This window comes from Rhinopithecus bieti, unplaced genomic scaffold (assembly GCF_001698545.2).
Source record: "Rhinopithecus bieti isolate Rb0 unplaced genomic scaffold, ASM169854v2 scaffold_5924, whole genome shotgun sequence".
In the NCBI taxonomy this organism is placed as follows: Eukaryota; Metazoa; Chordata; class Mammalia; order Primates; family Cercopithecidae; genus Rhinopithecus; species Rhinopithecus bieti.
In genome coordinates, this window is record NW_016805189.1 from 160172 (window position 1) to 171940 (window position 11769).

The 11769-nt window shown below is 34.8% G+C and overlaps 1 protein-coding gene across 2 annotated transcripts in view; it reads right to left on the reverse strand.

Annotated features, from left to right (window-relative positions):
* Window positions 1–1030: 1030 nt before the first annotated feature.
* Window positions 1031–11769, reverse strand: part of CAND1 (cullin associated and neddylation dissociated 1) — a 47761-nt gene continuing 37022 nt past the window's right edge. For both annotated transcript variants that reach the window (XM_017871568.1, XM_017871569.1), the window contains 7 exons: window positions 11029–11170; window positions 9175–10668; window positions 8277–8372; window positions 5698–5867; window positions 5452–5616; window positions 3846–3953; window positions 1031–3044 (listed from right to left, as the gene is read on the reverse strand). In XM_017871568.1, the coding sequence (XP_017727057.1) occupies window positions 2820–3044; window positions 3846–3953; window positions 5452–5616; window positions 5698–5867; window positions 8277–8372; window positions 9175–10668; window positions 11029–11170 (2400 nt within the window). In that variant the 3' untranslated portion in view covers window positions 1031–2819. The remainder of the gene's footprint in view (window positions 3045–3845; window positions 3954–5451; window positions 5617–5697; window positions 5868–8276; window positions 8373–9174; window positions 10669–11028; window positions 11171–11769) is intronic.

Below are 11769 nucleotides of genomic sequence, written 5' to 3' on the forward strand. Positions count from 1 at the left end.
TATTACTATATACTTTGTCTTGTGACTAATTACAGCTTACAGGAGTATAAACAAGTTAACTGAATTTTTCAACGGCTGAGGATTTTGTATGTTTCCTCATTTTGAACTTCAATCATGACTATATAAATCATATTCATACATTTGAGACTGAACTAGATATAAAGATATCGCAACACCCGCTGGAACTGGTTAATTAGATATGCCCCTATGTTATTTCTTCACTATCTACCAAAGAAAAGTATGAAGAAAAAAAGACTAATTTGGTTTAATTATGGTTACATAAAAATTATTTAAATATTCAAACATTTGATGAAATCATCATACTCCAACCCTTAAATAATTCTAATTCCTAATGGTTATGCAACTTTCAGATATCATTAATAAAATATATGACCATCACTAAAAAAATTATCATTCAGTGCTACTGATTTTATAAATAACCTTTTAGAGTAAACCTTGCCATACCAAATTTCCTTTCTGCCTTCTTTTAAAATAAATCAGGTAGACCTAAACTAACTTAAGTTTTCTCATGAAAATCAATAAACACCTTGGTTTTGTATTAACTTTTAGGTCTCCTCAGGAACCCACATGTGAAGAATTGCTAAGTACAACACCTTAATATTACTAGTAAGTAGCATGAGTGGTAGACTATGTCTGGACTCCACACCCTGCCACTTCCATTCCAATATCTGGACCACATCACCACTAGGAGTATGGAGTTAATCATCAGTATGACTCAGCATTGAAATTCTAAGCACTGCTATTACTAATTTTGTTAATGTATGCATATAAACAGGTATATAAACACTAAAGCCATAAGAGAGTAGTATCTGTTTCTTTAGTACTAAAAGAATTTCAACTGTTAGAAAAATGAGCTGGCTTGCAAAACAAAAACAAAGGAAAACAAAACAAAACATGCATCTTGAAAGTTAAAACAAACAAACTGAAGAAAAAGCCGGTTGAAGTATTTGGATTTAACTTTACCCAGCTAAGACATTCATTCACACAACATATGCATGTCAGTCTCCTATTCAGTCCTAGAGCCTGCAGTATTGTAATTTATTGTGAAACCATGAACCAAATACTTAAATATATCCACAACATCTATACCACAGAAATGCATAGTACATAATATACTAACATCTCAAAATAAACTTCTATTACAGTTTTATGCAAATTATGGTATAAGATTATCACCTGCCACATTTTGAAATGGTACTAACTTCAACATCAATGCACTAGTCAAAATCCTTACTAGTAGTGATGTCTTCTGCATTATCATCTGAACATTCAAAATCAAGCTGTTAATCTAATAACCACAGTATGTTATCATTTAAAATCACTGTATATTTGGATGTTAAAGCAGGTAGTAATACAGCAGGAAGTGTTTCTAATTCACAGTTTCAAAAATAAAGGGTGCAGTTTTCAAATATCTGATTGCTTAAAATTGGTCACTCAATTTAACAACTGCCTCCTTCAATACATGTAAACTATGTTTGCACAGCATTAGGAGATGTCTTTTATTTCAGAATTAGTTCTTACTGTTACAGGAGCACCACAAATTTGAAGGAAGAGGCTACAGTGTGAAATGAACTCACTGAAGGATATGTTAAATAAAATTTTAACTACAATATAAGGTACTGCAAAAGCTTTGTTCCCCAGCACAGATCCCTTAATCAGGAAAAGTAGTTAACACTTAGCAAATACAATATGTAAATTAGCTCTACAGGAGATGGGGAAAAACCTAACTCAACTAAAAGAAAATACTATTATTAGCTAACAAAGCTGTGATAGCTGGCTTCAGAATTTTCCTAAAAATAAAATTCAAAAGTATACACAGTATTTATATCCTTTGATAAGGAATGTAGACATCCAAAGGGAATGAAAGAAAAATCTGGTTTTAAGAATTTCTAAGTGGAAACACACGCACACAAATGGGTAACTGAGAAAAATTGAGCACTTAAAATATTCAAAATTTAAGAAGATTTATAATAGCAAAAAGTGGCAAATTGTTATTGTGACTTGATTTGCTGAAAACATCTGCAAATTCACACTGGCATTAAGAAAACCAAAGTCTCGAAAATTCTCCTTTCTTTCTCTCCAGATAATGTGTTTTCTGTGCAAAAATAAATATCTGAAAATTGCACTAATAATACTTATTTTAACTTCTATATTATGAATAATCTGCACATGCTGCTTTACAGACAATACATATTTGTAAACTTGCTCATGCAAAATTAGTGTGCGCAACAGGGATATTGTTAATTTTCATACTTTAAAATGATACCTTATTATCTTTTAAAAATTGCCAAACCCTCTGAAATGGTAACAAATCTTATATGGATATTCTTGTCTGCCAGCTAAAATCAATTTATGTTGCGGAAAACAAAAGTTGTACAAGAAAAGAAACATGGTTTTGTTTTGCAAGATTTTGATTTTAAACGAGAAAATTTATAAAAGAAAGAAATTCATGGTCACAAAATTTCAACATTTTAATCCTAAACATTACAGGGTAAATAGATACTGGACCTTATCTCCATACTCCATAAAATCCTAACTTTTAGTTTCCATTTCAAATGTTGCTGTAACCACTAAAACACTAGTGGTTTTACAACCTCTGGATTATGGAAATACACATTTCTGAAATAAATGCTACAAAAACAACAATGGAAGAAAGCCAAACAAACAGTCTCCACGAAGGAAAAAAAAGTGGAACATTCTGAAGCTTTTAGACACTTCTCTTTCCATGTCTTATGATTAACCTGTCAATTCAGTGCATTGTATGGTCATCTGTAATGGTCCCCATGGTGAACAAACATCTAACTAGTGTCCATTGATTCCAAGTTAGTAGATGATGAATCTTTCTGGATACTTTCAAAGATAGCCGCCAGCTCAGGGTTAGAACTGATCTGTGACTGGAATTCACTCATCAGTGGACTCTTCTCTGCTTCTGGAATGGTTAGCAGTGCTGCTACTGCTCTCATGGCAGATCGCTTTAATTCATCTTGTTTTTCAAACTCCTGCTTTACTGAGTTTGCCTTTACCTGTAACATGGAGTAAACTTAGATTACATGCTATAAAAGACAGCTCTTACACGAACAAATTTAAGCACGTAAGATCTTCCTGGTAAAAGTTACTCTCGTAGGTCCATAAGGCATATTATATTCTAAGCACAACTGTTTTAAACTTATTTTAAAGTAGTTGTCTCCTTTTCTTTTAAGGGAATATTTTACACAAAGCACCATTATAACAACAGAAAATCTAGACCCACATGATTGTAACAAAGAGAGCAGGACACTCTTTTTTCAACTATCTGCTTAGCAAGTCCCACACTTTGGCCCCCATCAAGAAAGTACTACTCTAGCTACCCTATTCTTTGCTATACTCTATTAGACACTTTTTCAAACACACCATATGATGACATCTCCAGGTCTTTATTCAAAGCCTGTTTCATTTTCTTGGTCTAAAAAAAAAAATCTGGATTTTTCAAGCTTCACTGCAAATGTTGTCACCCTAATATGAAGCCTTCTATGACTCCCCTTCTAATCAGAATTTAAAAACTTCCTCTTTTGTTGCCTGAGCACATTTTATCCCATATCAGTACTTCAAATATATATATCAGTACTTCAAAATGTTATATTGATATAGCAATAAACAAAAACTTTTAAGAATAGCAGTTAACAGTACTAAGTTTTATAAAACATCAGTATTCAATAGGTCAACTTTTTAAACCAACTGCTACATAGAGCACTGGAATAGTTATATTTGGAAAGCTAGAGAAAAGAATTGGCTAGGAATCCCCAATACACCAAGTCTGACCTAGGTTGATACTTATCATTTCTTACCTTAGTTGTACATGTTGCACGTAATGGCTCAACAAGTCGGTCCAACCTCTGCAGTACTGCACTTGGACAAAGGGTAGACAGTCTCACCAACATTAAAAATGTCAGCATCTATTAGAAATAAAAAAGAATTTAGATTTGACATCATTTTCTAAAAACAAAATTCTAAATTCTGACAGATCCTTTAAAGGAAAATACTTTGAAGAGTAAAGCTTCCTTTTAATGTTATCTGCCAATCAGAATCAGAGAGATTTGTCTCAGACCTTATCTGAGTTAAGTGCTAAAGAGACCTCAACAGATTGTATTTTAGGTGAGGTCTCTTGAGCAGCATATTATAGGTGAGGACTCTTTAGCACTTAACTCAGATAAGGTTTGAAACATCTGTCTCAAACAGATACGAAAACCAGAAAAGTGGTTTTCAATCTTGGTTGCACATTAGAATCATCCAGAGAGCTTCAGAAACATACGCATTCTTCAAGCCCCATCCCCAGAGTTTTACTGAACCTGTCAGAATACGGCCACAGACTCAGTTTGTTTGTTTGTTTTTTGAAAAGCTCATGTGCACCAGAATTGAGAATCATTGAACTAGAATATTACTGAGCTGGAACACAAGTTTCGAAATAAGTTTCCACTATCATAACAGAGTTGACCAGTTATTCAGATTAATCCATGCAAAACCTGATAACTCATAAACCTTTTTCTCTTGGACTATAAACTCATAGAATTAAACAAGCACGTCCTTTTAATTCTTGGTTGGGGGGCTCTCTTTATTGAACTTTGAGAGGCTTAGGTCACTACCACACATGGAAACCTAAGAGTAGGAGTTTGGGTAGTATGGCTGAATTACTGCTGAGTTACCACTTTTGCCATGCTTGGCCAAAAGCCCTAAATGGAAGAGTAGATGAAAAAGACACAATGCATGTATTTTTTATTTTTCAAATCACTCTTTTACTGTTCACATTTTAAATGGAGATGAACACACAGGAAAACAAAGAACACTTATATGCAAAATTCATTATCCAAACATAAGACGCAGTATGATTTCTCTCAAGTTGCTTCTACATATTGCTTTGTATATCTGAAAAGTTCCATGTCCTCTAACAAAATTCTTGGTATTAAACACAGTATATTATATTGCAAAACAAAAATTCCTCCTTTAGGTAAATAATATAGTTACAATTCAGACTAGCCCCAAAGGTAGCTCAGGAGAATTAATCAAGACAATGCTAAGAAAACCCTCCATGGGTAGCAACTATGGTCCAATGTTAAGTCAGGCCAAAAACTTACAGATTTATACTTTAAACAGCAAAATCTGTCGGGATTCTTTTGAGGGAAAGGATCTAGGGACTATTCACTAAGCAAGTGGGCACAGTGCATTTTGCATCCACTGCCACTTCCTCCTCCAATAAAAAGGGTTCTGGATCTTTCTTATATGTCAACTGGTGTTACACTGCCTATTACTTTTGCACTTTATAGTTTACAACATGCTTATCGAAATCTTGACAGACAACCTGATTTTTCTCAGACACATGAGTAAATTACAAGGGTGAAAGTTGCTCTAGCAAAGTCTTCTTCTAAAACATTGTATAAATAGGCACAAACATCTTACCTTAATATCATAATGGTCCTTCAAACCATCTTCAACATGATTTAGAAATTCAAAGATATCAAGTCTATCAAGACAACTGTCTAGAAGTGTGTACATACACTCAAAAGCTGCCTTTCTAATATCCAGACCATCATCAACTGTATGTTTAAAGGGACCCATTTCTACCTGTTAAAGCAAAAAAGAACGTGTGGATATATAATACTGAAGTCAAAGACAAGCTCAGATAAACAGTGTGATCTAACTTACCTCTCTTATAAGCTCCTTTCTAACTTTTGTTTCATTGTAAAGATGTGGAAGAACAGTATCCAACAGGTCCCTTATTAATGATGGCTTGTTATGTGCTGCTGAATTAAATGTGACCAAGGCCACTCTTCTCACATTCAAATCCGGGTCTTCCAAAGTTTTTAAGAAATCACCTGAAATATTACAAGACAAGCAACAGACAGACATGGTAAACTTAAAATATAATATACATTATATTTTCTCTAAGTTGATATAATTTATTTTTGCTGGTGTCATTGTTATTTCTTCAGTGAAGGTCAGGGAAGAACCTGATGAAATACTAAGTGAACCATAAAGTTTCTTTCAGCAGCAAGGCAACTATCATTTCTGAAGGTGAATATATTTTCAACTGATAATCCACTCTCAGCACCTATAATGCAAAGGGTATGGAAGAAGAGTCCATAAAGTTTCTCAATATCACTTTCATAGATACAAGATATGACAGAGATAGCAGCTAAAAAGACTAATAACATGCATGATTCTCCTTGGAGTTCACTAAAAGCAGCAACAAAAATATTTTTAAACTAAGTTCAAAATAAGAATAAAAAAATGAGGTGAAGACAGACCCACTGCTTAATAAAGATGGAGTACTATTAGCGGATATACAATTCATCAAAGGAAAGAGAAACGTGCCTCCAAAAGCCCTACTTTATTTCTGTCTTCAATAAGAAATACATGAATTCACAGGAAAATAATATAAAAGGAGAAAATTGAAAGCTAACATAGGACAAAAGCCAGAGAAGGCATCTAGGTACTTTAGAAGTCTGCTTATTCTTGCAAATGTGGGAAAGAAAGTATAATGCTTTGGAGTCACATGGATGATGGTTCAAACCATTTTACTTGTTAAATGTATGATTTTGTGCAAGTTACTTTAGGCAAGAACCTGTTTCTCACCTCAGTTTCTCACTCAATAAAATGAGGATTATAAACCTTTTACAGCTATACAGAGCAGAATAAACGGCACATATATTGTTGAAGACAATGTCTAGTACACACTAAGTATTCACATGTAGCTATTATTCCTCATTATATGATCTCAACTCTATCATCAGCAATCTTTTAGAATACACAGGGAAATGCAGGAGAGATAACAAAAGACTTGAAAGCCAACTTGAAAAACCAGCAATTTGAAAATACGAGAGGAAAGAGAGACTTCAGATACTGCAGATTGGCAAATTCAATGTTGATATCCAAGAAAGTTCCAGCACTGACTTAAAAAAAAAAAGTCTGAGGGACAGCATGGTTTCAAAAACAATATAATGTACCAAACTAATCTCCCCTCCCCTTTATTTGCATACTAAACTGGTAGATTAGAAGAATAATTACAACAGCGCATATATCCGCTTTCAGGAAAGCATCTAAAATATTGCTATTATGGACAAAATGGTGCCATGAACCAGCAATTTCAATTTTTAAAAAGTTTCTTAGGTGGTTCTGATGTTCAAACAGTCATGAATATCGAACTAGATCATAATTCAATTAGAATGCTAACTACCTGGTTGAGTAACTATATCAACAATGCATACTGGTTGACTGCTGTCAACATGGGAAGATATTTCTAGAGATACGGCATGGGCCTCTTCCTCTGTCCTGTTTTGCATAATACCAAAGTGCTCAATAAATATATCAAAGCAGAAAATGGGTGGGGGAAATGCCAGTAAGAAGTTTCTCATATAGACTTTAAATAAATTCTAGGCCCCAGCAACAGAACCTATTTGTGCCTCTGCCTTCCTTATTCTGAATTGGCAATCCCTTTCTATACAGCTCAAATTTTATATATTTTTTTTTTCTTTCTGGCACACTGCAGAATGGCACAAAGCTACAAAGCTTCTTTGCCAAATCCCTCAGTCCTCCCGGATGGTTATCTCCATTATCCTGTCCTCAAGAAAGCAACAAACTAAATTCTGAGGGGTTTTTGGCTACTATCAAACTCTAGGAAAACCAATGATGAAAACAAAATGCATGGAGGTTATAAAAATCAGAAATAATCCCAAAAGCTAATTCTTGTCTTCACAGAAATAGAGAAAGCCCTAGTTTTTCTTGAGTTATCTCCTCTTAGTTCTTCTGCGAATTAGCTCTCCCCTACTTTATTTTTTATTCTTAGGTTATTTTGACCTTAAATATGGAAATCCCCATAAATCTCCTTGGGTGTTAGATGTAATAATTGAAATCTGAGGCCTTAATAGCTCAAACGAGACTCGTTTACATCTAGGGAGAAACTTCAGACTGGCCACATAAATCTAGTAACTTTCTGCTCTATCCACTAAAGCTATCTTATCTTAAGTCACCCCAAAAACATGGTTATCAAATATGTAGTTGACTCTAAAGACATGCTGGTATATTATAACTTCATTTATGTGTGCAAAATCATCTAGGAATAATTACAAACAATAAAGGCAAATGCAATTTGTTAAAGTTATAAGATCATATCAATTTTATTTTAAACAATTACTTTAATTCCTCGATATTTCTAGTTACTAAATTCAAGAGTTTGAGAATTCTAAAATCCAAAAATCAGTATGTTTATCTTTGTTTCCACTTACCTATGCAGTTCTTTAACAGTGGATCAATAGGTTGTGGATGGTCAGAAATTGTAAATTTCACAGCTGTAACCACTGAGCTTCGGGCATATGATGAGCCTAGTTAAAAATAAATTGCAAGTCTACTGGTATGTAGTCCACTAAAACTCACGGACATCATTTTTAAACCACTTCAAATAACACCAGTGTCTTCAATTCCTTAGAATTTTCCTTGGCCAAGAAGGGTATTTCTTATTGCACACATGAATACAAAAGAGCCAAGTTTACTCACTTATAAGCATAAAATAAAATCCCGTTAGATTTCAAAAGAAACAATTCCTTCTGGGAAGGAGGGACCTGAAGCAGCAGTGGAGGATCTCACCCTCACAAAAGAGAACTAGCTAAATCCAAAACCGCTCAAAAATCTTCAAATTTTTTACTAAAAAAGAAAGTAATGCCTAAGAATGAATGGCTATTACTGCTATTAATGTTATTACCTTCTACTTGTTCTAATTGGGATGACACTGGTAAATCTGAAAACTCTTCCAGAATCTTTCATTTGAAAAAAGTACTTTCACCAATTTTATTTATCGTAACTAGTATCAGCAAGCTCTTTAGACTATGTTAATTCATGAGATATATCTTTTCCACATTTTAACATAACATAGCAACATTAAAATGTAGTCATCATGAGGAATGAGAACACATTTAACCATTATCTAATTACCACTCTATCCTTTAAAACAACAAAATGTCATTTGAATATCACTCTATACTACAAAAGACAGTTTTTTTTTCATCACATACTTAGCTTTTAGGTTTAAGAAAATATAGACATGGCTTAACTTCTTTATTAGGCGTCTTTTAAGGCAACCAACTATCAATAAAAATTTTTTTTAAGAAAGAAAATCTAGATACCTACCTGATATCAAGTACCCCTTAAGCCGTGGAAGGAGAGTTTCTGGATCAATTAGAGTGAGTTTTCCTAGACATTCAGCAACAACATTTCTGGTTCCTTCCTCTGCACACTCACAGTGCTTTAGTAATAAGGCCCAGATGTTTTCAACATATGGTTTAAGGCCCACCACTGATGCAGAGCTAATAATTTCCTTCAAGGAATGAAGTAAAAGATACTGCCTTTTGGGCTGACTGGTTATTTCTTGTAGGACAAATGGCAGATATTCAGGAAGGTTGCCCACACTAATGCTGCCTAATGCATAGGATGCAGCTGATTTGACTTCTTCACTAGGAGATGAGAAAGCTTCTAGTATTACAGATTTTAGTTCCAACTGTCCACTTAAGTCAATATGATGCCCAACTTCTCCAAGAGAAAGTAGAGCTAAGAGACGAATGGAATCTGTTGACCTTGAGTTCTTGACATCTTGAATAAACTGACCTACTACAGCTGGTCCCTCTTTAGGGCATGCTCGAGTAAGGGCGGCTACACATTTGGCAATGGAATAATAAGACTGCTTATGAGTAAGAGCTGTGCTCTGAGAGTAAACTGGACCAGTCAGCATGCGCAACAAATCCATGTATCCTAAGTTATTTGTTCCAGTGACAACCAGAGCTTGGAAAAAGTCTAGCATGGCACTAAGAGCTCCCCCCTGCAATAAGGGTGATCTCACAAGTCCAATAAGTTCATTGAGAATGGATCCACTTATCTTTGAAAGGGAGGAGGGATACACTTTTGCCAAAGTGGTAAGAAAGCTGATAGCCATTTGTGAAACATGCATATCACTTTCGCTGATAAGAGGTGGGAGCTCATCTAGAACTGCATCAATCATGGCAGCTGTCAAGCTGTCACTATAGTTTTTTATTAGAATATCAAGGGCAGAAAGAGTACCCAGTTTCAAAGCTCTCTGGTTTTTTCTAAGAAATGAAGCAAGGATAGGAACCCCTTCTCCCAGAACAGGCCTCAAATCTATCTTCAAAGGTGACCCAGCAATCAGTGTCAATGCCTTTACTGTAGTTAACCTGGTAATTTCATTCTTTAGTCTCTCCAAGAAAATTTGAAGTGTATTAGGCAAGTCAGAACCCAAATTGTCTCCAAGGTTGCAAATAATTTGTCCCATACAGGAAATAGCCCTTTCCTTGACTTCCTGATCAATGTCAGCTGCTTTTAATCTCTTAATGGTACAGGTAAATAGATCTTTGATATAAGGAGTTGCATCAAACGAGGAAGGCTGATCTAAAGGACGAATTACTTTGACAAGCTGTTGAGTAACAAGAAGTGCTTCAGATGTAATTTTGTAAAATGGGTCTCCAACACAAGCCACCACTGGAGGAACCAAAGCCTGAACGTGAGGATGGAAGACTTGAGGAGAATGGTTACAGAGGATTACGTATAGACATGACAAAGCATCAATCTTCAAATTCGATGAGCTTGATTTATCATTCAGTGAGAAAATGATTCCTAAAAAGCCAACAAAAAATCCAATCATTGTTGTACAGATTTTAAGAAAGAAAATGAAATACCAACCCCTACTGTACTGCTAATGTTCCCACTTCATTATATTATTTCTATAAGTAGAAATTTTCACCATCTATAATAAATACTACAGCCAAATATTTTAGGGTAAGACTTAACTTTTTACTTACCAATTTCTAACTTCAGGTATTCAAGATGGTTAGATTAAAATGTTAGCTCTACGTGCATATTAAGTTGTCACAAATATTCTTTTAAAAGGAAATCATTATTTAAGCTTATCTAAGTCCTAACAAAAAGGCTACACCCTATGATAAGTCCCCAAAGAGATTTATGTTTCTTTCATACCTGGTACAAGTACAGGAATGTGTTGTGTTAGGGCTCCAGGTAATACATTTACTAGCTCAGTTAACATGTTAAAACAACACTGTCGGGTCTTCACACTTTTTTCTTTCATCTGTTTGTGCAGAGCTTTAACAATGTTGGGAACCTGCAATTATCATATACTCATTAGATGGTTCAGCTGTTGGTATTTCCTCAGTACACTTAACATGAATTACGGAGAATAAGGATAAAGGGAAGAGTTTATCTTTTTTTGTTAAATTTCTAATTCAACTATCTACTGGTATTGCTAACACTAACAAGATCAAGTTTGTTGCATGTATTATATATGTTCTCTTATAACTACATTTGCTTGATACTGATAAATTACGAAAAGCTATCATTTAGCTTTCCAGGGAGCAACAAAACAGTCTTCCCTACTTAATTTTTAAGGGCGCAGTGGCTCACGCCTGTAATCCCAGCACTTTGGGAGGCTGAGGCAGGCAGATGACAAGGTCAAGAGATCAAGACCATCCTGGCCAATATGGTGAAACTCCGCCTCTATTAAAAATACAAAAATTAGCTGGGTGTGGTGGTGCGCACCTATAGTCCCACCTACTTGGGAGGCTGAGGCAGGGGAATCGCTTGAACCCAGGAGGTGGAGGTTGCAGTGAGCTGAGATAGCGCCACCGCACTCCAGGCTGGCAACAGAGCGAGACTCCATCTCAAAAAAAAAAAAAAAAAAAAAAAAAAAAAAAAAAAAATATA